The sequence below is a fragment of the Suillus plorans genome (assembly GCF_016647745.1).
Source record: "Suillus plorans strain S12 chromosome Unknown HD556scaffold_5, whole genome shotgun sequence".
Taxonomy (NCBI): Eukaryota; Fungi; Basidiomycota; class Agaricomycetes; order Boletales; family Suillaceae; genus Suillus; species Suillus plorans.
The window spans coordinates 118,004-145,390 of record NW_024537389.1 but is presented as its reverse complement, the minus strand read 5'-3'; the positions used below and the strand labels follow the sequence as shown (position 1 = coordinate 145,390).

The following is a 27,387-nucleotide window of genomic DNA, read 5'->3' as shown; positions in this document are numbered from 1 at the left end:
GTAAGAAATCGAGTAGAATTATTGGGTCTCCGCTACGTGATCACTGTAATTTGCAGTCCCGACAACAAACAACAACGTTCAACCATATGCCATGCCCACTGGGGGACAACGGACGTTTTGTTCCTTCAGAATGGTACTTGGGAGTTTGAGGCTTGTGCGAAGCATGTGTGGGTTCATCTATCACCACGCCCTTCATGCCACCTCAGGGCTGCTGAATCTCGTGTCCGACACAACTTTTTAGGCCCCGAGTTTGCGTTTCTGCATGCATTTTCTCTGTGAAAAGGGACATCAGGAAAGCCAACGTCTGCTTCATAACGTGAAGCTGTTCGACGCTTGTCCTACCTGCCACTTACAATAGCAAGTATATGATCCAAGGCTGAAAGGCACAAGTCTGTAAATAGCTACTGTCCGAATATTTCATCACAGGACGAACACCGGGGATCGGAGAAAGTTCTCCAGCTCCGTTAGGTGCGTTTCGATCCTCATCGTCTGGCAAGGATATCTAATATCACGTAATTATCACATAGGGAGAGATCCAATTGAAATCATCAATCCTTTATCCTTCTATCCCCCAGATCATAACTGTGAATCGTAACAGTGAAATAAAAAATACCCCAGGCGCATCGCAAAGCTGAGGGAAAGACCCGTAGAATGATTTCGGGTCGGACGTCAGGATTGCTTTTTTGAATGCCTCAAGGAGTATCGCATCTGAGTTTTTCAGATATTGAATCCCGGCGTACCCATCCGTATTCACTAGTCGCTGCCTTTGCCTTTGCGGCACTGTCGCTCTTATTTTGGCCCTCATCATTACGAGGCGGTCCAAAGTCTCTCCCTGCGACAGGCAACCCCTCCATATAAATATCAGTCCTTTGTTGGCATATACAGTCTGGAAGAATATATACGGTGGGTCTACATATACCGGTGATCAGAGAATCGACCCGACATTTTTCAGGTGACCTGATCCGTGTTCTATTGATGGGTACTGGAATTTGTATGCTCCTTTCTAATCTGAGCTGCAGCTCATGTCTTTTCGCAGCTATGTCGTGGAGCGGAACATGATTGTGTTGCGCTATGAATCAGTACCAGGATCTCATAAATGATAAGTTTTCCATCGTGTATTGAAGCAGATTCCTCACTTCGCCAGCGTGATATCCACTTGCGCAGAATCCGGACCCCTCAAGGTTTCGAGGCACATATTCACGTTCGGGGGCTAGTAATCACGTATGGCATATGCTGATGCCTGAGCAGCTTTATCGCAGTAAATATTATGGGGTCACGTTTGGATACGAAATGCAGTCGGCAGAGAATAATTGTTTCTGCTGTCGCGCAATCGGTCAAAACCCTTACGTACGGGTAAACTCCTCAGAGAGCGGCCATTCTCTCAGCATTTCCTTTTCATGAGTTGACATTGATTCTCTCAAGTGTAGGCTGGGGGGTTCTTCAGTTGGGCTTATCGCCGCCTGGTTTCGTGGCGCAAGCGTTATGCATTGATGCATTGTACTCAGGAAAGTCGATTTAAAAGGTGCTTGATGTACCTTTCGAATTTACCAGATTGAAGATCGTGACTACTCTCACAATTTATTTTGCAGGTAAAAAAAAACATTGGAACTGATTTGATTTAGGAAGCGTGGACTACTCCACAATCTATGGTGCCTGACTGCTTGGCGCAAATAGGCGAGAAAGATGACCTTGAACCACGGAGTTCGCAATCAATACGGCTGCGGCGACGGCCTCAGGCTACATCGGTGAGCGCTATCAAACTCTTTCTTCCACTGCCTCAATATTTTACCTGTTCCACTTATAGCCGCTCCATCCAGAAGTTCAGGCCAAGCCCAGTCCGAAATTGACACTGTTGTAGTAAGTTCGACAAGGCAAAGACAGACTTTCATTGCATTATGATGAAGCTATCCTTGGAGACATGCTAAGCTGGAACCCCGTAATACCACTATCACAGGTATGTATCATCACATCAAGAGTTTTTCTTTTGGCTTCAGAGTGTGGTCCTTTGGGGTCATAGACCCTATGTTGGACATTGTCTCGTCATCAGCTGTCTATCGTACATCAAGAGTTGATGATTTATTACTCTGGTCATGCAGGGATCCCTCATACTACTTTAAGTGAGGATGGCTACTTGATACCAAAGGGTTTGTACTTGCAATTCGACCGCATTCAGGGATGGATCTCACTGACTCTGGCAGGAACATAGGTGATCATCATTTACTGGTGTGTGGTTTCTCCTTTTCGCTCTAAATGCAAACACGCCTCCTTGCAGGGAGATAAGGAGAGATATTTGACCCAGATAAATTCTGACCCGGGAGGTACTTTGGCTTAGACGTGGTCACTGGATTTGGATCCAAACAGGAACGAACCTATATTCGGTTTTGGGCGATGTAACGGATGCTCCCAATGAGAGACGAAGAACGAGGTGTTAACTTTGGACAGGTCCTGTATGGTATGTTGTGAGCTGCTACCTCGCAACGTTTTGTACAGAGAAGGCGAAAAGTGTCGACAACCGCGAGATTGAAGCTTACAACCGGGATACTAGCGATGTTCGTCAATTATGTTGACCTTTCTGGTTTTGCGAGCTCATCCACATACAGATGCCTCATCCATTTCCGTTGCGCATTTGTATGTCGCTCTGTGCAAAAGGAAAAGTTGGTCAGAGAAGGCACTTGACCAACCCCTGACTGACAAGCTCGATATTTTTTATTTCACATAGCACTCTGCAATGCGAAATGAATGGCAACTCCCTTTGCTTCTAAACCCGACACCAGACAAAATAGGTACGGTCAAAAATGAGTACCACGACGATGCGTCTCGCAATGAGACAAGTCTACTATATTCAATCTCATAACTACGATTCTGGATACCTATCAATGATGACCGATAATCCGCAGTCACAACGGACCGTGCCGCATTAGCGTTGCTGTCTGCAATCAGCTGCAATCGTTCCACTAAACCTCTCGCATATGCCAACTTCGTCTGAGATAGCAACGCTCGGTTCGATACCGAGAACGTGCTGGAACGCGGGCCTGGATCTTGTACCAAAGAAGAAAGCTTTTTGCCCACGTGGAAATAGTAGTAGCATCTCTTCGCCGCAGCGCGTATCAGGTATATCGGAGCTAAGCTTAAAGCATTTTGCCTAAGAATATCAACCAGTACGGGTGATGCAAAAGCAATACAGCGAGGAGGACTCGGGCTTACTATCCGTATTCATCTTAGCTTCAAACACTGCCGACGTTAACGGTCATCGTCGCCGAGGTCTGTCTAAATTAACCAGCAGGACATTTGTAAGAGATAGACGGTGTCTGCAGTAAGTGTATGGACTTTTGCGATGTCATCGTCCTGGTGTGCTGGATGATCAGGACTCGCTTTGGTACCTGCGAGTAATCTGGTGCACTATATAGCAATCATTAATGAGATAATGAAACCACAAAAACTACAAAATAGCAACTGACAAGGGGGCTCTCGCGGTAAGACCGCACTGTGTGCATAGATGCCTCGAGTTCCTCTGAATCCCAGGTCCCCGGCATGTGCGCTTATATGCGATATTCATTATATCGACCGTCGGATGGTAAACGCCATTTGTGTGGAGGGTCTGATGCCTTTTCGCTTATTTGATGACTGCGTCAGACGTAATGAGTGTGCACCATAAACGAAGTTAGCAACCGACAATATTCTCATGCCCTCAAGACAGACACCTCGATAGCATCTATCTTTGCGGAGGATTAAATTTCATCGTCACTTTCTTTCGGACTGCCGCGCTGTATGCCACATCGCCTTAGGCCATATACTTCCGCCGTATCGGGCCCAGGAAGGCCAGAGCTGCGTAACAGCAATTGTACGAGTACCTGATTGATGAATCAATTGGTGCGTGTAATCGGTTGTAGTGGGAAATCACCCTAGTTGTCCAGGTTCGAACCTGAGTAAGATAATACCACTACTAATATCATGGTCCAGGTCGGGGAACTGGTATCGACCTGAGCGCTTTCAGAGTTTTCTCAGGCTACAATTGGAAGTCCGCGGCCCTGTGCTATTGAATCGATGTCCTTTCTCTGGTCTTTTTCTGACGAACATTACCTGAAACTTGCTAAAGCAACACCTAGCATCTTGGCTGTACAATACTGACAAACTCCATTTGGTTCATTCCCGCCAGTCACAGTCTGTCATAGAAGGCGCCAGGCAATATCAACTTGAAATAAAAGGTCAATCCGAATTTAATCTCACATGCGTCAGGCTGGACGAGAAGTTGGCACCATAGAAGTTCCTCAGTGATGAATGTGGTATTCTCGTCACTCCTTGGATCATATGCACATCTTTCTAGCGGCATGGTCACACTCATTCGTCGAACCACTGCTGTTCCCCTAGTATTTTACCGAGACACCATCTAAACTTGGAAGCCTGGGGATCTCCAGGAGATAAGCTCAGGGACGAGCACCAAGAAGGTATGCAGAATCCTCAGATCTGGGTAGTTGGTTTACTTATCAAATGTCCCTTCACACGCTAGGACACCACCAGGCTGCCCGATCATCAATCTACTCCACAACACGATTAGTACAAAAGCCGAGCTTGACCATATCGTTCGAAATAAGTCTTGCAATTCAGAAAATACTTTTCGGCATCGAGTCTGTTGAGTCTCAGAAATGAAGGGGCTTCGTTGATATGGTTCCTGGTGGCCAGCATGAAAACATGAGGTCACCACCATGAAGATTAATGGTGGCGGCAGATGATATCAATGCCTTCAGGACTTATCGCAGTGGAAGATATGCTTGTGTATCACTATCAGATATCGCATGGGTTTTTTGATCACCGATGTCTTCTTTCCCAGTAAGTGTGGTTTAGGCACCAGTTCTGAGCTCAAATTGTGGTTTGAATACAGAATCCCTAGCTGAGGTTGAGACGGAAATGAAGAGGGAAGGTAAGAGTGGCGGACGCGAGTTATTGATCCCTTTTGCCACCACTAACAAGGAACGCAGGTGCGAGATCGCGAAGAATGATATACCAGAGGATATCGATCTACATAGGGCAATCTAAACCTATAATATGAGCGCATTAGCGTACTTAACGGGCTACACAAGCTACATTCGCTGTAGACATTCAGGTCGCTCCACGAACAAGGCGGATAGAAGTGGAAGTGGCTATATGACGATGACAATTCGACGCGAAGAGCTTGCCAATGAATCGAAAGAAGACTTGCTTCCCCTGGCCCTTTCACCAAACGTCAGTTCAGTAAATTATAGCCCCTTCATGATACTACTCACAGTCAACCTCATCACTGACGGGTGTTATCCGTGAGGAACGAAGGTTGAAAGACGCCGTTGTTCGATGGGCGCAATTGCATTGCAAACAGGAGTTCCCGCGTATTCGTGATATTATTGACACAAGGCGCAGCACGATACCGTCCTTAGTAAGTTCTTGGCAACGATTGGCACTTTCTCAGTCACGCATACGGCTACAATGTATGGGTAACCATAAAGGGTTGCTGCGCTGGCACACGGCCCCAGTTGACCTCACGGGCTTATGAAAATGAAACCCTTCCCTGCGATTGCATGACGTCGAGAGTGCTATATGGGGTTGAGCGAAGTGAAGTGTGCTAGTGAGTACCTAGTGAATATGATCTATGCTATGCTCATCAGCGCAACGAAATGAAAGCTGGCTGACCTTTGGACCCTCTAGTAGGCAGTCGATCTTTATTGTTGTATTGTGGGCTAACCTACCAATCACCTAGACACCGAATTCGACGATATGACGCCCTTATCTCGCCATTGATTACAAGCAATCCGAAATGAAGGCGAAAAATGACTTCCTGACTGCGGCCACGTCGCCAGATTGGGATAAGGAAGCATAGTATACAGCCATCCCTGTGATTGCGTTTGGCGCTTCCTCTAAAGCGCAGAGGCACGGGGCCTGATCGCAAGGACCCGATTCATCATCATTCAGGGCATGTCGTGTGCACTCGTTTCTGTGAATCTCCCAAAAAAATCAAACACCCCAAGGGCATACGAAGGCATGCACGATGTTTCCTGGGACACCGTGAAAATTTGAAGTGTTGCCATCTCCAGGGAGACAGCAGCATGTCAGAGAATATTGGATATAACCACCCGCATGATCGAAAACGGGTACAATTTACTTACATAGCGCCATTTGAGTACACATGCATTGATGAGGCTGGGCCGCCTCAGCCTCAATGTGTTGTCGCAAGTGCCTGCGGGGTCTCAATTGAATGCACACGGAGCAAAGCTTCAGTTAGGAACACGCAGGCTAGCGTTTCAACTATATGATACTACGGTCACAACAACTGCTCACCGACATACACGCATCCGACAACATAGGCATTAACCAGATCGACTGAAGTTATAGGTGGTTTAGAAAAGGAAATGAAGAAGTCATAGAAAGACTAATAATTTCCACGAAGTTTGTGAGTGCACTGTGCAGGTCACGTATGTAGCCAGTCCTACCCATGACTTCCCGCAGTATGTCAATACTTGACAGGTTTGTCAATCTCAGGCTTGCCTTGTGTTTCCCTGGTGGTACACACTTTGCAACGTCCCTCACATCCCGAGGCTATCTGGATGAATAATGGATGTGGTACGATGAGTTCGCAACGGCCGCAGGCCTCGAGCATGCATGCTGTCTGACAATCTCGTCCCACGATTATCTCGATGCTCTATAACCTTGATTGCATCTTGGAAAGCTTGCACTGCCAACCACCTCTCCGAATAACGAACAATGTGTCTTGGCTCAGACATGCCAGCATCACACAAGGCCGCATCCGCCCGGCTTCCTCGAACCCACGAGTCAGGGTGCAAATGACAAGGTTCCCAAAATTTTCTGGGAGATCCGGGGCCGTGACTCAGCGGCCGTTCAAAGTTGTACGTAGCTGGTGTTCTTCCATCTGAAAGAAGCTCACGTAGTAGTAAGGTTACGGTGTTCCTTGGAGTCCTTTGCTTCCGTAGTTTGGCACGCACTACTATCTAGTGTATGATGTTATTGCCACCGGTCGGAGCAGAGGGCGGGCCTTTCTGTTGGAATCCGACTCTTCGAGAAGGTTCGGTGTTGCGTCATGCATTGCTCCGGCAGTACCGACGAGTCGGTCCGAACGAGTTTCCGGCATATGCAGAAACAGGCAACTTGAATAAACTTACTTTCCTCATAAACGCTTTGAAAGATCCAGGCTCGACCGGCACATCAAGAACGTACAGATTTTCCGGGAGATCCGTGAGCAGTCCGGCCCGCTGGAACGAGTCAACCATAGCTTACATAGGTTCAGTTGCATAAATCTTTTTTTCTAAATGAAGCTCACGTACTTGCATGCAGCTTCAGCGTTCCATTAAGTGCTTGGATGAGTCACCTTGCTTCTTCAGTTGCGTTAAGAGTGGGTCGAGGTGCTTCCTTGGCAGGAGATGAGCCAATATTTGGCGACTCAACGGCTGATTGTTGGTCCTCTGTTGTCGGACTCGGACTCTGCGAAAACTTCTCAAGGTCAGGGCTGTTGCATTGGCACGGGAAAGGCTTAGTACCCGAGGCTTTCTGAGCTCCGCGATGTAGTAGATGAGGTCGATCCGCGGCAAAAAAAAATACAAACAGACGATCTAAAGCACTTGTGGTATTCCAGCTCTGCCCTCCTTGTTTGATAAAGGCAGACTTGACCTAAATTATCTCAGAGAAGACGTGTTATTTCAGCATGTGAGCGGGCGGGTCAAGAAAAATGTTCGAATTCGATTTATATAACTGGAACAAGCTTGAACTTCTTCTACTGTATAGTATATAATACGTATTTCTGGAATTGACATAGTACGTGCTTATTTGATTGTGCCATGATGCAGTTACGAGATCATCCCACACTACAATAAATCAATGACGGCAGAGGATAGCTGGAATTTCTCAAACATTCGTTTAGTGGTGAGACCCATGACATGAAACTGAGTTTATCGGCCTACGATACCGTGCGTGTCATCTGCTTTGACATATGTGTTATTTTATCCAGTCACTTATCATCATGCGTTTGGGCGACCCTGTTCGACTGAGCTTCGAATGCCAGGCTCAATTTTTAGCTTCCAATCGTCTTCTTTCAGTGTTCCGGATCGTCATCATAGATTCCTGCTGAACGGCGCGCGGTATGGGCTGGGCCTTGAATAGAATACGAATTGATGAGGGGCGAGTTTGTGCTATGATCGTCGATTATGTTGAGAGGGACTATGGATAAGTTCCTGCTGATGTCCCTGCACGATAAGATATATCCTTCACGAAACCGATAGTACACAAGGAATGCCCAGTTTTGCGAGGGACAAAATTGTTTGCAAGGGTAGCTCCGCGGGTTGTTGACTGTCTTTAAGCCGGACACTGTAATGGGTTTGGACTGTTCGAGGCTCCTTTATATCGAGATGACGGATATTGAAAGGTGATTAGACTGGTCACTGGTATCCATGGACTTTTGGGGCGGGTTTTGCAAAGGAGATCTAACACGGGGCGTGGAGGGCTGTTCGGACATGGAATCTGAATTAACAGACCAATAAGTCGGATGATATTATTACGAGGCAATCGAATGGAAGTAGGTAAAGTAAGAGGATGTATGTTGCGGCATCCGAGACTGCGGTGGTAGGTTGGTTGGTTGCATCTTGCTGGATCTCCGAGTGTTCTGCAGCTGAGGCGCTGCTGCGGACATGCCCTGTGACAGTACTGCGCTCTGCGGGTCGCGAGTTCGGTTAACGTTGCCGTGAAAAGTTAATGGGTGATCGATCGACTGTGCACAGGAATATCAGATACCACGTAGTAGTGATCACGTAGACAATGGGTAGTTGAATGAAATGATGCACGAGGGTGGCGTGGCATTGCTATATTAGCATTACAATAAGTAGTTGTATGGTGTGATCATGCATCATACACGAGTATTTCATTTGCCACGTCGATATTGATAAGACATATATTGCCCCTAAGGATGGTGGTACTTGGTGCAGGCTTAGCACTGGGTGATGCGCCCTGCTGAGCGCAGCATGCGGGGGTGTATGTATTGCCGGGGGATAACGGAAGCGAGTTGGAGTAAAGGCAACGAGGCAGGAAATGAAATTTGATTAAATGGCGTTAGATACAAGAACGCATGGTCTGAAGCTAATTATGGTATGCGAGCATGTGGATCAACTACGGTACTAGTAAATGCACGTAAAATAACATGTAGCTCGACGTCGTAGGACACGACGTTGAAAGCTGATTCGAGTTAACGAGTAAGATTTAGTCAACTAGTATTACTACCACGAGCTTTTGTAAAATGTTTTTAAAAGATTCGAAACTCGAGAGTTAACCATTTATGGAAATAGTGTAGCACATGGCTATTAAACCTAACTGCGTCGCAAAGTGACTTGAGCTCTTCCCTCCATCCTTCGTAAGTTTCATCACACTTAAATTCCCCAATTCTCACTTCTCAACAGATACGTTGAATGCATTACAACTAATATTATACTCTCAGAAGTCCGTCCAGCAGGTTTCTGAAGACTCTGAGCAGTCTGACGACGACGACGACGACAACGGCGACGACGACAACGACAGCGATCACAAGCAGTCAACATCGTCTTCTTTGACGTCCTTCGTTGTTCCAATAACGCATTACAACTATCCCCCCCCCGACTATACGAGCTCATGTTGCAGTATTCCGCTCAACCGATTCCTCTTCCTCTTCCCTATAAACAGAATCGTACTAAAGATATTCCCCATAATGACTACCCACATGCACATTCTCGTCTTTTCAACAGGCGTTTCGCTAAAGAACAAATTCGCAAACAACCTTCTTCGGTTCTGACTCCACCTGTTTTACCAATTTCTATTCCATCCCCAATTTCAATTCCATCGCCACCCTTACCACCAAGCCCAATTCTTCCATCAGTATCATCTCTCATAGAAGATGTCTTAGCTCCAGGCGACCTCGTAGGCGAGGACTTACTTCTCCAGGGCGATCCAGTTCGTCCTTGCGTCCTCGCTCCAATAGATATGAACACTGCAAAAGAATTCCAAGTCGTTCGTAGACTAGGAACAGGCAGCTATGCAGTCGTCTATCTCGTCCGTGAAGTCATCTCCCGTATGCCCATCAGCGACGACGGCCACGTTGGCGTCCTTGATCTCGATCCATCCCCTCCACCTATCGTTTATGGCAGAGATTTTGCTCTTAAAGTCCTCTCAAAGGCAAACCTCGACTCCGACGCTCTCACAGCACAGCTCACAGAAGTCACAATACATCAATCCCTCTCTCCACATCCGAACATTGTCACACTCCACCGTACACTCGAGACTGACGCTTTTCTACTCCTTGTCTTGGAGTTTGTCCCTGGCGAAGATCTCTTTTATTTCCTCGAGCAAGCACGCGATCACTATGCCCCAGACGAGAACGCAGAGAGCAAGACTCCTCCTACCCCTTCTCTTCTCGCCTCTCTTCACCCCTCTGCGTTGCTAAGCCACACCCGCCTCAGACTCATCGCAAGCATGTTTGCCCAAATGTGCGATGCAGTCGCCGCATGTCATGACCAGCGTGTCTTTCACCGCGATATCAAGCCAGAAAACTTTATCGTCACAGACGGCTACGCACCTTCTTCCTCTTCAGACAACATGGAGCGCAAAGTCCTAGTCAAACTCACGGACTTTGGCCTGAGCACAAACGAGGTGGAAAGTGCCGACATGGACTGTGGGAGCGCGCCCTACATGAGCTTCGAGTGCCGTAATAACATAGCTCCGACCTACAGCCCCGAGAGAAGCGACGTCTGGAGTCTTGGTATCGTCTTGATCAATATGTATGCTACTTTTTCGTTCTTGAATGATTTCTAATGTTCCTATCAGGTTGTACCACTATAATCCATGGACAGATACCTCTGACGGTGCCTGTTCCTCTTTTTCTCTTTTCCGCGCACATGGCGCCCACTTTTTCATGCAGCGCTTTACCGGCATGACCTGGCCCGTCGCCGAGTTCCTCACCCAGCGCGTATTCGTCCTACCCCCATTTGACGCTAGCCACATGCCCGTCACCGCCCGCCAATTCGGTGCATGGATCAAGGATCTCCCTACCCTCCTGTGCGATCGTGAGTCCTCCCACAGAGGCCACAAGCGTGTCCTCAGCACAGCCTCATCAACACTCGGCCACCCCCTCTCCTCATGCCCGCCCTCTCGCCGCCCCTCATCCCGCGCAGCACTGCGCACCCCACTCGTATGCAGCAGGTCATTGAGCAGAGCTCCGAGTGTCGGTGGTGTCCTCGTCGAAGAACCCGAAGACCTCTCTCGTGAGCGCCAAGACGAGCACAACGAAGACGACGACGGACGATCACGATCGACGAAGAAACGGGGAAAGCGCGGGTCGCGAAAAGCAGCGCAGAAAACGACAACGGACGAGACACTCCAGACGCTTGCTGTCGCTTCGCAGAGCTTGGCACGGGAGATCAGTCTTGCGAGTCGGGGTGCAAGCCGCTCGTCGCTTGGTATCGTTGATTTGGATAGGAATGCGAGTCATGCTTCGAGCCTTGCGAGGCTTGCCACTGTGGAGACGGAAGCGCCGAGGCCTGTGGTCGTGAAGAAGCCAAGCAAGTGGAAGTTGGGTTTCGGGAGCGGCAAGACTATTGTTACACCCACGGAAGAGACACCGGCGACAGGCACCGCGAGCAACGTCACTACTCTTATCATGGGGCTCTCCCAACCTACACTAAATCCAAGCGGCAGTCTCAAACCCTCACCGTACAACACACACAATGCTATCAATGTCAACTCGAGTACGAGTGTCAATGGTGGTGGTGTGTACAACCCGCTTACGAGACAGCGGAGTCCGGCGGATGAAGCACGCACCTGGGCGCGCGGGCGGAGACCTGGTTCGTCTACGTTTAGCACTGCCTTCAGCACCCCCGCTCCTTCTGTCAACAATGGGAACTCCAACGTCAATGCAAACGGGAGCGTAAGAGGTCATTCACCACCAGGCAGTGTCCGCAGCACCAACTGGCGAAGCTCAATGAGCAGCGCAAGCACGAGCACCTCTACATTCACGCGGTACAGCAATTCGAGCGTGAGGAGCGTGTCGACGACTGCTACGAGTGTGAGTAGTGGCAGTGGCAGTTGGAGGAATGGGGGGCAGGCTACAACACAGGTTCCGAAGAATATCAAGAGTACGTCCTCTCATTTACTTTTGTGGGCACGTTGCTGACACGAGTCGGTAATAGTCATGAATGGTGTCCCTTGGGAACTCGACGAGCTTCCACGACAGCTCCATATTAATCCCGTAGGCGATATCTTCGGACAGCCTCCCCAGCGGAAAGCGCGGACGAGGAAACCGAAGCTGGATACGATCAACGAGAAGCCTGTACCGCTGAGGGATGCTGCTACTAGTACGACTGATTTGGGGGGTGGTGAGGAGGAGACGCCGAAAAAGGTGCAGAAGGGTCAGATCCATGCGCTGGCAAAGATGCTCTCTGCTTTGAGGCTCTGAGGATGTACGTTGTGAAAGTCGGAAGTGTGTGTGTGTGTTTTTGTTGTTCTTGTTAGACGGCTTATGGCCTGTAGGTGCTGTTGTCGTGGTGGAGGCGGTCGATGTATTGTATGGTATCCAACTACTTACGGTGCGAACACCAGCCTTTTTCATCATTGTAATCCATCCGCTCATGCTGGTTTTGGGTACAGGCTCAAAGGTCGTTGTGCATATATTGTGCTGCTACTTCTTATCTGTGCATAATAATCTCCAACCAAACCCAATTCAAACCTCAAACTCGCGCAAGTCTCAAAAAAACCATAACCAACCAAATCATTGCATTTTTCATTACCTTTGTTACAAAAACCCAACCAACTACGCTCATTCGAATTCGCTCTCGGACTGTATTACACCATTACTTGATACGCATACAATACTATAGATTCGTTTTTTTTGCAAGATAAGAAAAAAAACGTAAATTCACTGGTTTTGGCCTTGTCGCTCGTTACAGTAGGTACTTGTAAACCCATGTCATTCATTGAATTTCGGACATCTTTGTAATCCCTTGTAAGTGATGTTGTGATTACAATGATTTTTTTGCGAGCCACGTGCGTATGTATGTATGCAGAGACGGAAATATGTTGGGGGGATAAAAGTTGACGTTGAACGTTGACGCATGGCGCTGGGATGACTAAATGCCAATCTATGGCGCGAGATGATGAGCCGGTGACGAAAAATATCGCCGGGGAGTGCGTCCGTGCGACGGCGGCGTGCGTACGTACGTACGATGCCATCGGTATAACAAACCGAAGCCCCAAACCGAACTCCTAGGTCTATGGAGGCTTCTTCAGCGAATGCTGCAACGCAGCAAACGCCATGTTCTGTTCGATAGTAGGGAGCGTAGAAGTATCTCCCAAAACGCTTGAAGACTCGCGGTTGCCCAGGAGGCTAAACGACGGACGATGGCGGACTTGTGTGTCCATAGGGGACGCCGAGCGAGAGGACAAGCTGTCCATATCGCTATCCTCCACCTCCGACTCCGGTGCACCTTCAAGCCCAAAGCGGCCCGAGCTATCTGTTCTAATGAGATTGATATAATATTCCTGAAGGACTTCGCGGGTGCACTGCGAAAATGTGAGAGGAAAACACGGGGAGGAGGAGGATCGATGTGTGCGAACCATTAAGCGCCAGTCTATTGTGTGAAGGAATTCGCGTTCGAGGATGTTTAGTTCTGGGACGGGGATGCCGCCTACGCGGGCGTATAGGGCGTTTGTGCAGAAGGAGTCGCAGAGGCCTTTGCTGCAGACTGTGATGGATGCGATTATGAAGCGGTGGCAGGTGAGGGAGGAGAGGGTGAAGAGGGGCATGCGGGCGCAGATTTGGTCGACATAGTGTAGTGTGAGGAGAAGGCATGATTTCTGAGATACGGGTGAGACGGATGGTTTTAAGTATTGAATAATGGATACGGACCTCGACTTTTGTCCATTTGATTATACGCCGGAGATAATCGAGGACGCTGATGTTTGGTACGGTTCTCGAGTGAAATCGGGTAAGGCTCTCGCTGGGAATGAAAATAGTGAAGGGGGACGATAAGAATGGTTTTGGGATGGACATACGGTAGAAGTGGTATCTTGTCATTATGAGCGATCAATCGTTCAAGCATATTAGCTTCAGATGTCAATTAGATCTGAATGAATCACACAGTACTGGATTCGAGTTACCTATGAGAAGAGCGAGATCATCTATTTCAGCGACCTCAAATGCAGCGGGCAAAATGACCCTAGTCGATGAGTGCATGCCGTGCACCCATTGCCGCTCCTAATGGAATAAAATCAAAGAATTGTCGCGTCTAAGAAGCTCTAAGGCAGAGAAGTGCGGCTTCACTGAGAGAAGATGAAATCAGATCCACCAAACAAATGGGGCTTATACCCAGATCACGTGACGTCAGGACGTCAGGCCGCCTTTGACGCGACCTGGAATAATCGGATGCCCTATGCTTGCTTGCTTGCTGGCGTCGACGAGTCCGATTCTGTCAGGGCATGGATAAATACATTCCGGGTATCATTTAATACGGTACGAGACAGTATAAAGGCAGAGGTGCGTCTTCGCAAGCCTTGTTTCATTAGGTGAGAGCTCCCCATTTGACCACATTCCTGCTTCCTCGCTCGATTATTATTGTAGGAAAGGGTGGGTTTAAGGTATATGTCGCTGATCAACTCCCTCCTGTAGGGTATCTACCTGGAACAGGTGAAGCTGTACGAGTGCAGGTTGGTCGTGGCTGAAATTGCTGACAATCCAGTGTGCGAGTCTGTGCTCAAAGTATTATTGGCAACAGTGCTTTCGGTCCCTTCCCATGCTAAACCAATGGCTACACTGCAGTGTTTCGTGGGGTCATCAAGCCTCTTTCTAATCGAAGGTCTTGGCGTCCCAAGGTTTTGGCTGCCCACGAATTTTCCAGAAGGACATGCTTGATCCTCACAAGTTTCCGATCACGTTTCTTGAAGCAAGGCTATTTCTCTCGATACTAGCGACACGTTGATACCTGGTGGAGACTCGGAATCAACCAATCACGAAAGACCGGAGCGCTACGCCTGTTATCTTGGAGAGAACACCGCCTATCTTTATCGGTATCTTGGGGTTTACACGATCATCATTTGACATACTTAATCGACGACAGATGAGCGTCTCCCTAATCTCAATATAGTTCATTGTCTCGTATTGCGCAGTACGTCTTGCTTCTGTGCAACCAAAAGGGTCAGCCAGCGTGCACAGTAGACGACGAGCACGTTCAAGCCCACCTCTAATGACGGCGCTGATTAATGCCATTGAATCTAACCAGCGAAGGCGACATGGACACATAAATACACCGAGCTTCCTATTGCAATGCTGCCAAAACTAGCAGACATGAGAATGAGAAGCATTCTACGACTGACTGCACAATTTAGAAATATCCCTTGAAAGGCCCTCGCTCACATGCCTGTTTTGAGAGACTACTGAGGCCTGAGGAGTGTTGTATGTACTATTTTGAAACAAGCTACTCTGTAGCCGTTTTTGCGCAAAGACTAGTAGTTGCTTTAACGAGGACCCCGGAACACGGAGATCGAAAGGAGTCAGTGTTCGGAATTCGCCGGACGCTTGCCTCTTGAATTCTGTCGACGACCTCTAGAACTGACAAACTACATTCTTTTTGCACAACAATGAGCTCTCACGACAACGAGGAACTTATTGATTATGAGGATGAGCACGACGTTATCCCTAATGGCGCAGTCCCAGCTACTTCTACCAATGGAGCAACGGCGTCAACAGTGGACGGCGAGGGCGACAAAGACAAGAAAAACTTCTCTGGAATACATTCAACAGGCTTCAGGTTTGTTTCTTCTCTAGGTTGTCATAAACCATACTCATCTTGTGAACTGTCTCCTTTTCTCACAGGGACTTCTTGTTGAAACCTGAACTTTTGAGGGCTATTAGTGATTTAGGTTTTGAACACCCCTCAGAAGGTATACTTTAGTGACGTTCAGAACGGTGCTCTTAACTCACCAAACTCTTTTTACAACAGTCCAACAAGAATGTATACCTCAGGCTGTTTTGGGAATGGACGTCCTCTGCCAAGCAAAGTCAGGGCATGGCAAGACGGCGGTCTTCGTGCTTGCAACTCTACAACAACTTGAGCCAGTCAATGGCGAAGTTTCCGTCATTGTACTTTGCCATACCCGCGAGCTCGCTTTCCAGATAAAGAACGAGTACACGCGCTTTGCAAAATATATGCCTGACGTGCGGATTGGCACGTTCTATGGCGGTACCCCTGTTCAAAAAGATGCGGAGATCCTCCGTGACAAGACGCGGTGTCCCCACATTGTTGTGGCCACTCCCGGACGACTCAATGCCCTTACGAGAGAAAAAGTTTTGGATGCGAAGAACGTCAAGCACTTCACTTTGGACGAGTGCGATAAAATGCTCGAACAGCTCGGTTAGTCTCATCCTGCAATTCGAATTCGGCTAGGATTCCAACCACGTCTCCCCGCTGTGTTTTGTTTGATTCGTAGACATGCGTCGAGACGTCCAAGAAATCTTCCGTGCAACACCTCACCACAAGCAGGTGATGATGTTCAGCGCTACGCTAGCAAAAGAAATCAGGATTACGTGCAAGAAATTTATGGCAAATGTACGTTATGCATTCTTTGTTCTGGATTTTTGACTGACGTTTACGGCAGCCTTTAGAGATCTTCGTTGATGACGAGACGAAGTTGACGCTGCACGGATTACAGCAACACTACGTGAAGCTTGATGAGAATGCGAAGAACCGGAAGTTAAATGAGCTACTAGATGTCCTGGAGTTCAACCAAGTACGATCCATCTTCTCTAACAAGATGTATTTATCAACGATTTCCAGGTCGTCATCTTCGTCAAATCTGTTGCAAGGGCCGTCGAGCTGGACAAGCTCCTAGTTTCATGTAATTTCCCCAGTATCAGCATCCATTCAGGCTTGGCTCAAGAGGAGCGGTGAGTAATTGCTAATGGCTTTGGGCGTTCCGTACTAAATGCCTGTTTTAGTATAAATCGTTACACTGCCTTCAAGGCCTTTGAAAAGCGTATCCTTGTTGCAACCGATATCTTTGGTCGTGGCATTGATGTTGAACGTGTCAATATCGTGATCAACTACGACTGCCCACCAGACGCTGACAGTTATCTTCACCGTGTCGGCCGTGCAGGTCGTTTCGGAACGAAGGGTCTAGCTATCACGTTTCAATCCAGCGAGGCAGACCAACAAGTCATGTCTGCCATCCAGCTACGGTTTGAGGTCGCCGTGCCCGAGCTTCCTGATCACATTGATCCCGCTAGTTATAGTAAGTACCTGGCGTTCGTGTTTCTTTGATCTTGAACTTATGTTATCTTTTTTTTCCAGTGACGTCGTGATTTTATTTGCGCTCATCCCTTATTGATACTGTTGTTTTCTCATAGCCTCTTCCAAAAACCTTGTGGTTGTCCAGCATATGTATGTAATGTTATTATTAGCGGGTTGTCGATTGCATTATTGTGCTTCTTGTTCTCCACCATATCCAGTTCAAAGTTTGATGCAAGTTATCAACACCTTACGCGCCCTACGTCGACCCAGGTTCTACGTTGAAACAAGTACCTTGCAAACTACATGGAGCCATATGGCATCACTATGGATATTGGTGGTATGGACCATGGTGTACAGTGGTCACAGTAGAAACTACTATTGAAAACCACGTTTAACATCTCAACAATCGCTCGCGCCGAGCTACTTTTCGCGTGAGCCAGCTCGTCACATTCCTGGTCTTCACTGTAGCGTTACTCTCTTGCTTGATTAAAGTATGCTCCAATACCTCTCCCCACTTGGCATTTCGTGCCTGTCGGTCAGGACCGCTCTGACCCCCAGGCTTAACTAGCCGGGACTCGACAATAAATTCTCCCAAGCACGGCAAAACTACCGAAAGCGAGTCCGCAACCTGCAGTGGTTGTTCAATCGGAGAGCACCCAACATGAAAGTGGGTGATATTTGTGTTAGAGACCCCACGACCTAATGTCTCAGCCGTAGGCGAATCTACCTTCGTAGTGTCGAATACCAAACCGAGGTTTCTGAGATCGGGGCAGGTAGCAAGTAAGGTCACAAGACCCCGAAAGGTTATTTTGGGTGGCGTCTGCCAGAAACATTTCGTCCCGAGATAAAGGCACTCGAGGTGTGGCCAGGACTTGACGATGGAACCAAGATCATCATCATCAAGCAATGACATACAAAATGTCGAAAGGTCAACCTCTTTCAGACTGGAGAAGCGCATAAGGGGAGTGAATGTTTGCAGGGTGAATGCATTGTCGATATGATTATGATTAGGCCCGAATACTACGTCTAGTAGGATATGCTCCAGAACATCAAAAAGTAGACGTTGGTCCAACATGCGCAGGACACGTTCGATGGCAACCGCGGATTCAGTAAAGGTAGGAATGAGCTGCAGCTGTCTGTATGGAACAACCCACCCTGCTACTGAACTTCCATTCGTGGTCAAATTGAATGAGTGGATGACTAATTTTTCCAGGTAAGAGGTACGAAACTGAGATCTGAGGGGAGGGAGAATTCCAACGAGGACGATCTGCAACTCTTGAAGACCAACGATACGAGATAACTAGGACAGATCTTCCCGGCTTTGAAAGATGAGAGTTGCCTTCCGCAGGTGCGTGAGCCCACAGAGAGCAAGCTCACTGACTCGAGGGCACATTGAATGTGGTCCGACGAACTCGATGACTTCTAATTGCGGTGAATGCCTGTCGAGATCTGATAACACTGAAGGCATGGTGCTGGACAAAAAACCCTCTGTTGGGGGAACCACAAACAGATAAATGAGGTTGGGACCCAGGAGGTAACGCATACACGAATGGAAAACATCAGGATATCGATATCCTTTGCAGCAGAGTGTTCGAAGGTTGGGCACCAGGAGCGACTGTGAACAAAAACCTATCATGGCGTAGACAAACTCCGCGTCTATGCCTCCGAAAAAATCAAAATCTGCGTTTCCCAAAATCCGCACCCGAGATGCATATTGCTCGAAGACCGACCAATCTGCTTCGGTTACAGGTCTCTGTATGAGCTAACAGCGACACCATGAAAGAAGTTAGCATGATGGGTAAGAATCGCGGCATATTACAGCACATACAAGCTTCCGATCATCAGTCATGGTCCATAAATCTCGTGGAAGACAAGCGAAAAGAGGTTCCAGACTATCCAGCTTGACCCATAACGCATCCAAAGCTATATCTTTGAAGGCACGACAGACCCGAGAGAGAGCGGCTAGAGAATGTCACCCAGCCACATAACGTCGCGTAGATAGTTTGGAGTAGAGATCTACAAAATTTACATTTACTATAGAACCATCGGTGCCGTAGACATGAACGTTGGTGAAAATGAGTTGTACGATCTCTGGAATGAGCAGGCAGGCATGCATGGAGTATTCGCTTGTGCGATGCTTATGATCAACGGAAAAGACAACTGTACGGGAGGAGTGATCAAATTGAAAGTCTGTAGATAATACGGACGGCGGACGGCCTGGCCCGGGCCCTTTACATAACTTCAAGTTGGTGGCAAAACCTTCCAATCAATTCCGAAATTCAGCTCTTGTAGATTTATGGCTTCATGAACTCACAGCTTACACCCAGACGCACACCTAAGAACAGGCCTACCACGAAAATATCTTCTTCTCTGCAAGTTGGTGGAAGTGACTGTGTGGCTTCTCGGACCTCGGTATTTGCCCAACTGGGCAGATTGGTCATGGCATCGCTAATACTTTTCTCGTTTCTACTGTTATGTCCATATATCGCTCTCTTCGTTTCGCATCATGCTGCGACCAAAATGTAGTGGTTACTTCCGGCTTCCCGCGGCGCATCCGTGACCCAATACCACGACTGGCATGTCTGTGCAAGCTAGAGTCCTCGCCATTCCTATTGTCATGATGTCCGCTGTCTATGCTTACCTCGCGTGGTTCGTGTAGCAAGTGCTCTCCCAACTGGAAAGGCTCCGCATACAATTTGAATCCGCGCTTTGTGTACTTCGTCAGTGCCTTTCCCTGTGAAGGCGCGAATGTACGAAATTCTCAGGCTTTCTGTCGCAAATCCATACAGGATACATGCTGACGATGCTGTCTGCTGTAATGTAGTTCATGACGACTGTGGAACGAAATTGGAGAATGGGAACTATCGCGTAATTCCAGTGGGTCACGATGATATCCATCTGCTTCTTTCTGTTCACCCGCTTGTAAACTTTGGTTATCGCATTGCTGATGTATTATGTCTTGCAGCAGATCTTCTGAGCAACAGTATATCATGATGTGACCGCTTGACCAATGACCAGAGTCATTGATCACATTACGATACTAACGAGAAACGTCCAGAGTCGCGAAACTCGTCTAATATTCGTCCATTAGATATCATGAATGACCACCGTCTGACATCCGATGCTGACAGAGAATGTGATGCAAGGCAGTCGCTGCAATTTGGAGTACGCGAAACAATGGGTATCCACCGGTATGGGGATCAATTGTGTCACAGGGAATTCAAGCTTCAAGCCTGAACTTCGTTGTCCTAGATGTAAGATCACCAAAGACATACCACTACTCCGTCTGACTCTGTGACTCACGAAATGTAGATCGATCACGAATAGACCGTAACCGATGGTACGCCATATGAAGACACGAGTGAGTCAGAATATAACCAAATTTATGTCAGAGTCCAAACGATCCGTCTCAGATCTGGGGAGTAAGCTAACAAGCATACTTCGAATAGAGCCTACGGGTTCTCAGTTCTTCCCCGAGACTGAGATCTGAGCCCTCGTTATCCTTTTGTCGTTCTTGTTTGTTAACAAGCAGTAGATATATTAATTTCTACTAGGTACATAATTCGTGTTCTTTCCTGAGACTAAGATATATATTAGCTTCATTTCTCGTTTCTCCTGTCGCTCGCCTCTCATCTTGGGAATTTATGACGTCTTTTCTCGAGATAATTTTGCTTCCGCTCAAGTAATATATGTTATAATTCCTACTTCGACGAAGTCTGTTCCATCAATCGCGTTGCTCCAAGATCACCAACACCGTAAGCTCACATGAGCATCAAACCTCTTTCGGACAAGCAAAAATCATGAGTTTTGCTGATGAGCTGTCTCCTCCGAATATATAGTACACCGCCGAAGTGAAATGTAAATCAAGAACGAGCACTTACCAAACCATCCTGAGCTACACGGTAGCAGTGCATCTTTGAAAGGTGGCGTGTTCAAAACAAGTTTTGACTCTTCTTTGGAATGGAATATCTTAGTAGAAGGCTAGAAGCGAAAATCACGACTCACGAGTATCTACTTATAAAATACCTCACGCTGTGATTTTGCATTGCTCACTGCAACAAGTTCTAAGATGTTCACTTCCCGCCTCACTATTTTTGCCCTACTCACCTTCCTCGCTGGCGTCAACGCGGGATGCGCAACGTGTCCAGAAACGTTGGATGTCGACGGTGTAGCGACCTACGAACTAGTGAGCAACTATGTGAAGTCCGAAAACGGGTTCACAGAGTGCAGGTAAGCCACACTCACATCTTCATCGAGAAAAGTGATTGATGGTCTGGCAGTTATACGGATAAGAAAGGTGACGAAGTGACCTGCGAGTATGCGGTACGTAATTTCTGGACACTGAGCGGCTCATCGTTCTCGTTTGACACGTTGGATGGTCATCAGGATAACGGCTTGTTAGAGGACGGGGATTCAAAGTGTCCAGGATTGTCAAGGAAGGATGATTATGGATGCTAAGCAGGACTCGTGTGATGTGGAATGGGCCCGACGAGAGGAGGAATATTGGTCTGCGGAAAGTTGGGTATATTAGTAGATTTCGTCTGCGACAAAATTCTCTTCATGCCTGTTTTGCCTTGACCAGTTTGTGACAATCAATTGTTTTGAGCATCTCGAGACAATGGGTGTTCCTCTCGACCTGTCGGGCCGCCTCAGTCTCTCAAATTCAAACTTGGGCGAGTCCTTCTATTCATTCATTCTTGGGAACACTTTTTGGGAGAACGAACAGTAACAAAGAAAGAAAAACTAAAAGTGACACACGTACACATATCTGAGTTCACTCGTACGAGGTCCAACAATTTGTGTGTGGAGGCCCTGCAGAGACTCGAAAGAACCGAGTAGGGTACGAGAAACTGGGCTGACTCCATTGTTGTTAGCTGTGCTAGAACGATCAGCCGAATTTTTTTACCGAACGCTTTAGCGAGTCTAGAACTGCTAGGTAGTACTAGTAGTACACTGTAGCAACTTAGCCGGCGGCCATTATGCATATATGATGTCATAGTTCAAGTGGTACAGAATCCGAAGAACGCTCCATCTTCGGTTCGAACCCAGAAAACCGAAGATTTTGCTTTATGGCCTTACACCCTTATCTTAGGAGACGGGTTACACGATCATGTGTATAAAGTGAAGCTGGGCATCTTCACTGGGTCCCACAGTCATGTGATTCGGCACATGATCGAATAACGTACAAAGAGCTCAACGTCCCGGCGTGGGAGAGAGACCCATTCCTGGTCGTGTGTCTAGATGGTGCCTAGACATAACCCAGTCCCTGAAGGTGACTCCAAACAGGGTGGTCAAGGTCCATCACGTGACCGGACTCCACTCGGTATACATAAGGAGTAGTTGATCACTCTTAAGAAGGTCGGATTAGGGTAGCGGTCAAGCCCTCTGATGAGCCCCTTCGTCCGGCGAAATCCGTAAACCCACGAACGCCGTAAGCTCATCGTAAGTATCATATTTCTGACCAGCGAAAATTATGAGTCTTTTGTTCCTGCGAATAGTACTAGTCCAATTGAGCTACACCAAGTGCACTTTAGCTTGTTTAGAATAAGTTTTGACTTGTGGCGACCAACTCAACTGTAGAAGCGCGAAGTGAGTAACATGTAACAGCCTCGGAGGCGAAGCGAAAATCTCGCAAATCGTAAGGCCACATCTGCCTATAAAATACCTGCACATACCCTATGGCTTTGCATTGCTCACTGCAACAAGCTCTATGATGTTCACTTCCCGCTTCACCATTCTTGCTCTGCTCGCCTTCCTCGTTGGCGCCAACGCTGCATGCGCAACATGCCAAGAAACGTTGGATGTCGACGGTGTGACCTACGAACTAGTCACCAGCGCTTGGAAGATGAACAACGGGAACGTAGTTTGTAAGTAAGTCACGCTCATATCTTCATCGAGGCAAGTGACTGATGGTCCGGTAGCTACCTGAATAAGAAGGGCGACGAGGTGACTTGCGAGTATACGGTACGTAATTTCTGGATGCTGAGCGGCTCATCGGTTTCGTTTGACACATTGAATGGTCATCAGGAAAGCGGCGTGTTCAGGGATGGGAATTCAAGCTGTCCACAATCGTCAAGGAAGGAAGACTTTGGATGCTAAGCAGGATGTGATGTGGAATGGGCCCGACGAGAGGAGCAACATTGATCTGTAGACAGTTGGGTATATCAGTAGATTTCGTCTGTGACAAGAATTCTCTTATGCGTTTGGCCTTGAACAGTTTGTGACAATCACCTCGAGCATCTCGAGACAATGAGTGCTCCTCCCGGCCTGTCAGTGTCTCGAATTCAAACTTGGGCGAATCTGTCCATTCACTAATTGTAAGAACGAATAGTGACAGAATAGAAACTAAAAGTGACACGCACAATGGATATACTTTGTACTTATCATGATGTATCATGACTCGCCATCGATGATCACGAAATTCGAATGTCAGCACAATCACAGCATTGATAGATCGGTGGATTAATGGATAATGGCCTGGGAGCTTGCCTCAAGTTTGGATCATTATCATGATCTAGATAAATTCACAACCTAGGTCCTGGGCCGCCGCCGCACAGGCCCCGACTAGTTGAAGAGAGGGAAGAAAGATACTCGGCTAAATCAAGACAGGGGACTGACACTTGAGTAGCGCCCACCATCAGCGGGTTAGATTGTGCTTCAGAATGCCGCAGAGCGCTCTGTAGCACTCTGTGTTTCCCTGATGACGTGCCGTTTCTTCTTCCAGCATCTTCGAAACGCATTGACACTTATCGTTCCAGCTATACATGACACTGTGATTCTGCACATCAATCACTGTGAACTCATCTGACAACAACTGACCATAACGACACAACGGGAGTGATGTTTCAGAATCTAGTGTCAGAATCTAGAAGCATCGCTCACGCTCTGCACTGCGTAGCACAGTACTATATCACGACAGATCTATGTCCATCTCTTGCTCTCCTTCGTCTTCGTCATTCGTAAATCCCTTCCGTTTCAAATGCGGATGACAAAGCTCCCTCTCCTCTGCGGTCGCTTCCACGTCGTCCTCATTCCAATCGCTTGTTGCCTCCCACTCATTTTCAAATTCTATATCCAGCGCGAGCTCCGCGTTTTCTGTGTCGCTCAGCGGCAAGAAACTCGCAAGCGTGAACATCGAATAAGACGGGACTGCAGAGCCAGAGTGAGGCTGCGCCTGAACCCACCGTCGTTCTCGAAGGCGTTTATGTCGCTCTCGGTCCTCTTCGATGCGCTTGAATATTTCGCCGCGAGAGAGATGGGGCTCTGATTTAGCCGCTGAAGGTGCCACAGATGTCGAGGTCGTATCTGGTGCTGAGTCTCTAGAAGAGAGCAAAGAGAGGACTTCGTCAACTTTTTGTGGCTCTATTATTCGTTTTGTGCGCCAGTTTTCTAAGATCTGTAAGTTTGTAGATTAAGCAAGAACCAATGTAGAGACTAGTATGGGCGCACCTGTTTGGTACTCGGTAGATTAGGTAGCCCTTGCCTACCCACAGGTACAACGCATTCCACAATCTGCGTCAGATCCCGAGAGACGTAGTCGACATACAACGCGTTGTTGACTTGCTTACTTCTAGTACAGTTCCATCATTCAGGGTCAAGTTACCAGGCGTGATAAAACTCACGATGAAGACGACTGTTCTGGGAGTTGATGCGCCTTCGCTAGTAGCGATGTTTCGCAAAGGGAGTCAAGAAAGTAAAGAATATTTATGCGATGATTGATGGAACCCTGCACTTGGCGTCAGGTGTTATCTCATAACAGAGGGACAATGGGCAAAAGAGACATGCTGCATCGACGAGGAAATAATATTAAAAACGACACTTACCTTCTGACACTCTTCAATAATGCACTCCCACAGATCCTCCCCGCATCTCGAAAAGTACTTCAACGCAAATGCAACGACTTTCTGTATCGATTGTTGTGAGCTGCTCGCCACGATTGATGCAAATCCATCAAATGCATTGAATTGAACGTCGAGCAGATATAAGTTGTGGTAGTAAGATGTACATGAGCGAGTGACGGACGGACAGGATTCGATGACTTACGCGTTCAGCTTGCGAATGAGCCCGAGGAACTGCATTCTCACTTCGAATGGGTCATGCATGGTTGCGTTAACGTTGTGGAAATATGCAGGAATCACGGGACACGCTTGTGTTGTTGTCGCTGCTCCTGACACGAATTAATATTGTGACACGCGTTATGCGGCAAATCCCGTTCGTACTAGGATAATGCTACTACACTTCACTGTCCTTAAACGGTCCAGATAACAATTCACTCATTGCCTTCCTCGCCGCTTCATCACGGGACCCTATCCGTATTTTTTCATTTCTCACCCTACATGCTTCAATCCCTTCAATAACCCGAACCTCCCCTTGCTGTCTAGCCCCCCTCACCAGCTCGGATGTACGCGGTAGCCGAAGATCTTGATAATCTATGAAGACTTGCGACAACAACTCTGTCGAAGGCTGGCCAGTAGAAGGGTTGTATTTTTTCAAAAGCCGCATTAAATGGTAAATGTCTTCAAACGCTTGATTGGCACCTTGTCCCAGATGCTAGGTATGATGATATCGATGAGCGCCATGGAACTCAATGATAAAATTACATACCGGACTCGTGGGGTGAGCTGCATCACCCAAAAGAACGATTCTTCCCTTGAACCACGACTTGAGCTCAGGTCGGTCGTAGAGACCATACTGCCAGCAAGCCATCCATTTCAGAGAACTCAAGGTTTGTCGCGAGAGTGAACCAACCTTTATGATATTTTGGCCTGTCCTTACCAAATCTCCGGCACCGAACCCCCAATCAGAGAGGGGTCCTCTTCGGATTTCGTCCTGTTGTTCCACGTGTTGTGTTTTCCAATCCTCCTTTGCCTCAGCTTGCCGAGTAGTGATCCTGAATCCCAGGATAATCAGACCCATAGACAGTAATCGAGATAACACTTACGCCCATGAATACTTGTCCTCCGCAACAGGGTACGAAACCATGTGGCGACCATTCCCGTAATTATTCACAAACGTAAACTTTCCCGAGAAAGCAGGTGGTGTTGGAGATAGTCCACCGAACTGCAAATCACATTCATATCAGCCTACGCCTCAGTACCGTCACCAAAACGAGCGCACCTGCACCAATCCAGTGAAGTTTGCCTTCTCTTTCCCAAAGAGTGCAATTCGGGTATTGCTATGCAGCCCATCGCAGCCCACGACAAAGCTTGCTGTGTCCTTGACGCCATTCGCGAATGTGACTTCTACTGCGTCCTCGCTTTGCTCATATTCAATTGCCTGGTGACCCCATTTGATCTCGATACCGTGCTTCTCAGCCGTGTCGATCAAAAACCGTTGAAACTCTGCACGCCGGACTCCGATGAAGGGGAAGCCAAATTGTTCTCGTGCTGCATCTGGCGAAATATCAGCCTCGGCGAGAATGTCCTCCTTTCCGTCCAAGGAGGAGCAGTGAACCATGCTATCTGGAGAATAGCCGGGGATCTGTTCAACGAGGCCGGGGATGAGTGATAGCACACGGAGACCGTTGGGTTGCAGCCTGCGTAGGTTATTCCGTACGGCAATCACGAGGAAGAGGCATGCGTACTCACACGAAGCTGAGTCCACCCTCTCCTGGACTCGGGAGTCTTTCGTACATGATGGGGTCATAGCCTCTAGTCTTCAAGAAGATTGCAAGAATGGGACCAGCGATGCCAGCACCCACTACCATGACTCTGGTGTTCGTCATCTGTATAGATGATTAGTTAGGAATGAACTGTGCAGTTTGCTCGTACACGGATGGACGAGTAATAAGAGGCCCAGTTGCCCACATTTTGTATGCTATCCCTCCGCAGTAGTTACGCAAACAGTAGCATCAGTGAACGGATGAACATATTCCCGTATCATATTAGACATAGCATTAATGATAGCGCGGTGGGTGTTACTACACATGACCTTACGTGGGAACGATGCTGTACATGACGAACAACCAAGTTGTCCTGTGTTCGACGTACCGACTACTCCTTCTCACGAGAATGTCTTGAATATAAAAGGCAAAACGACAATGCTCAAAAAATAATTAGCACAAGTAAGCTAATATAACACCGGTGCGAAACCATGCATATGCCAGTACGTAATG

General features: G+C 47.8%; 8 protein-coding genes across 8 annotated transcripts; 4 read left to right on the top strand and 4 right to left on the bottom strand.

The window, feature by feature from the left end:
* Window positions 1-9,368: 9,368 nt before the first annotated feature.
* HD556DRAFT_703207 (Pkinase-domain-containing protein) lies at window positions 9,369-12,665 on the top strand. The gene is made up of 5 exons (XM_041311354.1): window positions 9,369-9,383; window positions 9,426-10,775; window positions 10,822-12,128; window positions 12,183-12,474; window positions 12,523-12,665. Exons 2-4 carry the CDS (start codon window positions 9,634-9,636, stop codon window positions 12,446-12,448), a joined length of 2,715 nt encoding a protein of 904 aa, XP_041165558.1. The 5' UTR covers window positions 9,369-9,383; window positions 9,426-9,633; the 3' UTR covers window positions 12,449-12,474; window positions 12,523-12,665.
* A 399-nt stretch (window positions 12,666-13,064) lies between these two features.
* On the bottom strand, window positions 13,065-14,347 carry HD556DRAFT_703169 (cyclin-domain-containing protein). The gene is made up of 5 exons (XM_041311353.1): window positions 14,149-14,347; window positions 14,044-14,095; window positions 13,898-13,988; window positions 13,606-13,845; window positions 13,065-13,551 (listed from the first exon to the last, which is right to left on the bottom strand). The coding sequence occupies exons 1-5, from the start codon at window positions 14,222-14,224 to the stop codon at window positions 13,261-13,263; spliced, it is 750 nt and encodes a 249-aa protein (XP_041165557.1). The 5' UTR covers window positions 14,225-14,347; the 3' UTR covers window positions 13,065-13,260.
* A 1,277-nt stretch (window positions 14,348-15,624) lies between these two features.
* Window positions 15,625-17,344, top strand: HD556DRAFT_1437721 (P-loop containing nucleoside triphosphate hydrolase protein; the record flags this gene model as incomplete). Its single annotated transcript, XM_041305746.1, has 8 exons — window positions 15,625-15,794; window positions 15,860-15,927; window positions 15,987-16,397; window positions 16,474-16,592; window positions 16,642-16,773; window positions 16,821-16,930; window positions 16,982-17,274; window positions 17,334-17,344. 8 exons carry the CDS (start codon window positions 15,625-15,627, stop codon window positions 17,342-17,344), a joined length of 1,314 nt encoding a protein of 437 aa, XP_041165556.1.
* A 320-nt stretch (window positions 17,345-17,664) lies between these two features.
* On the bottom strand, window positions 17,665-19,122 carry HD556DRAFT_1437720 (uncharacterized protein; the record flags this gene model as incomplete). Its single annotated transcript, XM_041305745.1, has 3 exons — window positions 17,665-18,573; window positions 18,655-19,026; window positions 19,102-19,122. The coding sequence occupies 3 exons, from the start codon at window positions 19,120-19,122 to the stop codon at window positions 17,665-17,667; spliced, it is 1,302 nt and encodes a 433-aa protein (XP_041165555.1).
* A 2,220-nt stretch (window positions 19,123-21,342) lies between these two features.
* Window positions 21,343-21,731, top strand: HD556DRAFT_1437719 (uncharacterized protein; the record flags this gene model as incomplete). The annotated part of the gene is made up of 2 exons (XM_041305744.1): window positions 21,343-21,503; window positions 21,554-21,731. 2 exons carry the CDS (start codon window positions 21,343-21,345, stop codon window positions 21,729-21,731), a joined length of 339 nt encoding a protein of 112 aa, XP_041165554.1.
* A 1,032-nt stretch (window positions 21,732-22,763) lies between these two features.
* On the top strand, window positions 22,764-23,508 carry HD556DRAFT_1523871 (uncharacterized protein). Its single transcript, XM_041309225.1, has 3 exons — window positions 22,764-23,144; window positions 23,195-23,237; window positions 23,301-23,508. The coding sequence occupies exons 1-3, from the start codon at window positions 22,984-22,986 to the stop codon at window positions 23,370-23,372; spliced, it is 276 nt and encodes a 91-aa protein (XP_041165553.1). The 5' UTR covers window positions 22,764-22,983; the 3' UTR covers window positions 23,373-23,508.
* Window positions 23,509-23,948: 440 nt separating this feature from the next.
* On the bottom strand, window positions 23,949-25,765 carry HD556DRAFT_702670 (CTD kinase subunit gamma CTK3-domain-containing protein). The gene is made up of 5 exons (XM_041311350.1): window positions 25,317-25,765; window positions 25,097-25,196; window positions 24,896-24,999; window positions 24,723-24,843; window positions 23,949-24,669 (listed from the first exon to the last, which is right to left on the bottom strand). The coding sequence occupies exons 1-5, from the start codon at window positions 25,373-25,375 to the stop codon at window positions 24,184-24,186; spliced, it is 870 nt and encodes a 289-aa protein (XP_041165552.1). The 5' UTR covers window positions 25,376-25,765; the 3' UTR covers window positions 23,949-24,183.
* On the bottom strand, window positions 25,173-27,067 carry HD556DRAFT_702700 (uncharacterized protein). The gene is made up of 7 exons (XM_041311351.1): window positions 27,044-27,067; window positions 26,391-26,997; window positions 26,215-26,333; window positions 26,049-26,163; window positions 25,878-25,922; window positions 25,317-25,823; window positions 25,173-25,196 (listed from the first exon to the last, which is right to left on the bottom strand). The coding sequence occupies exons 2-6, from the start codon at window positions 26,916-26,918 to the stop codon at window positions 25,506-25,508; spliced, it is 1,125 nt and encodes a 374-aa protein (XP_041165551.1). The 5' UTR covers window positions 26,919-26,997; window positions 27,044-27,067; the 3' UTR covers window positions 25,173-25,196; window positions 25,317-25,505.
* Window positions 27,068-27,387: the final 320 nt, after the last annotated feature.

Bases quoted from the DNA above. Each gene is read 5' to 3' on its own strand.
- HD556DRAFT_1523871 (XM_041309225.1), top strand. From the start codon at position 22,984: ATGATGTTCACTTCCCGCTTCACCATTCTTGCTCTGCTCGCCTTCCTC. The intron at 23,145-23,194 runs GTAAGTCACGCT...ATGGTCCGGTAG, and splicing joins AACGGGAACGTAGTTTGTAA to CTACCTGAATAAGAAGGGCG. The intron at 23,238-23,300 runs GTACGTAATTTC...AATGGTCATCAG, and splicing joins AGGTGACTTGCGAGTATACG to GAAAGCGGCGTGTTCAGGGA.
- HD556DRAFT_702670 (XM_041311350.1), bottom strand. From the start codon at position 25,375: ATGCATGACCCATTCGAAGTGAGAATGCAGTTCCTCGGGCTCATTCGC. The intron at 25,000-25,096 runs GTAAGTGTCGTT...CGCCAAGTGCAG, and splicing joins TTATTGAAGAGTGTCAGAAG to GGTTCCATCAATCATCGCAT. The intron at 24,670-24,722 runs GTGCGCCCATAC...ACAAACTTACAG, and splicing joins ATCTACCGAGTACCAAACAG to ATCTTAGAAAACTGGCGCAC.
- HD556DRAFT_703207 (XM_041311354.1), top strand. From the start codon at position 9,634: ATGTTGCAGTATTCCGCTCAACCGATTCCTCTTCCTCTTCCCTATAAA. The intron at 10,776-10,821 runs GTATGCTACTTT...TGTTCCTATCAG, and splicing joins GGTATCGTCTTGATCAATAT to GTTGTACCACTATAATCCAT. The intron at 12,129-12,182 runs GTACGTCCTCTC...AGTCGGTAATAG, and splicing joins GGTTCCGAAGAATATCAAGA to TCATGAATGGTGTCCCTTGG.
- HD556DRAFT_703169 (XM_041311353.1), bottom strand. From the start codon at position 14,224: ATGCACTCATCGACTAGGGTCATTTTGCCCGCTGCATTTGAGGTCGCT. The intron at 14,096-14,148 runs GTAACTCGAATC...TGACATCTGAAG, and splicing joins TGATCTCGCTCTTCTCATAG to CTAATATGCTTGAACGATTG. The intron at 13,989-14,043 runs GTATGTCCATCC...TTTCATTCCCAG, and splicing joins GACAAGATACCACTTCTACC to CGAGAGCCTTACCCGATTTC.
- HD556DRAFT_702700 (XM_041311351.1), bottom strand. From the start codon at position 26,918: ATGACCCCATCATGTACGAAAGACTCCCGAGTCCAGGAGAGGGTGGAC. The intron at 26,164-26,214 runs GTAAGTGTTATC...CCTGGGATTCAG, and splicing joins GAGGACAAGTATTCATGGGC to GATCACTACTCGGCAAGCTG. The intron at 25,923-26,048 runs GTAAGGACAGGC...TCGTGGTTCAAG, and splicing joins GGTTCGGTGCCGGAGATTTG to GGAAGAATCGTTCTTTTGGG.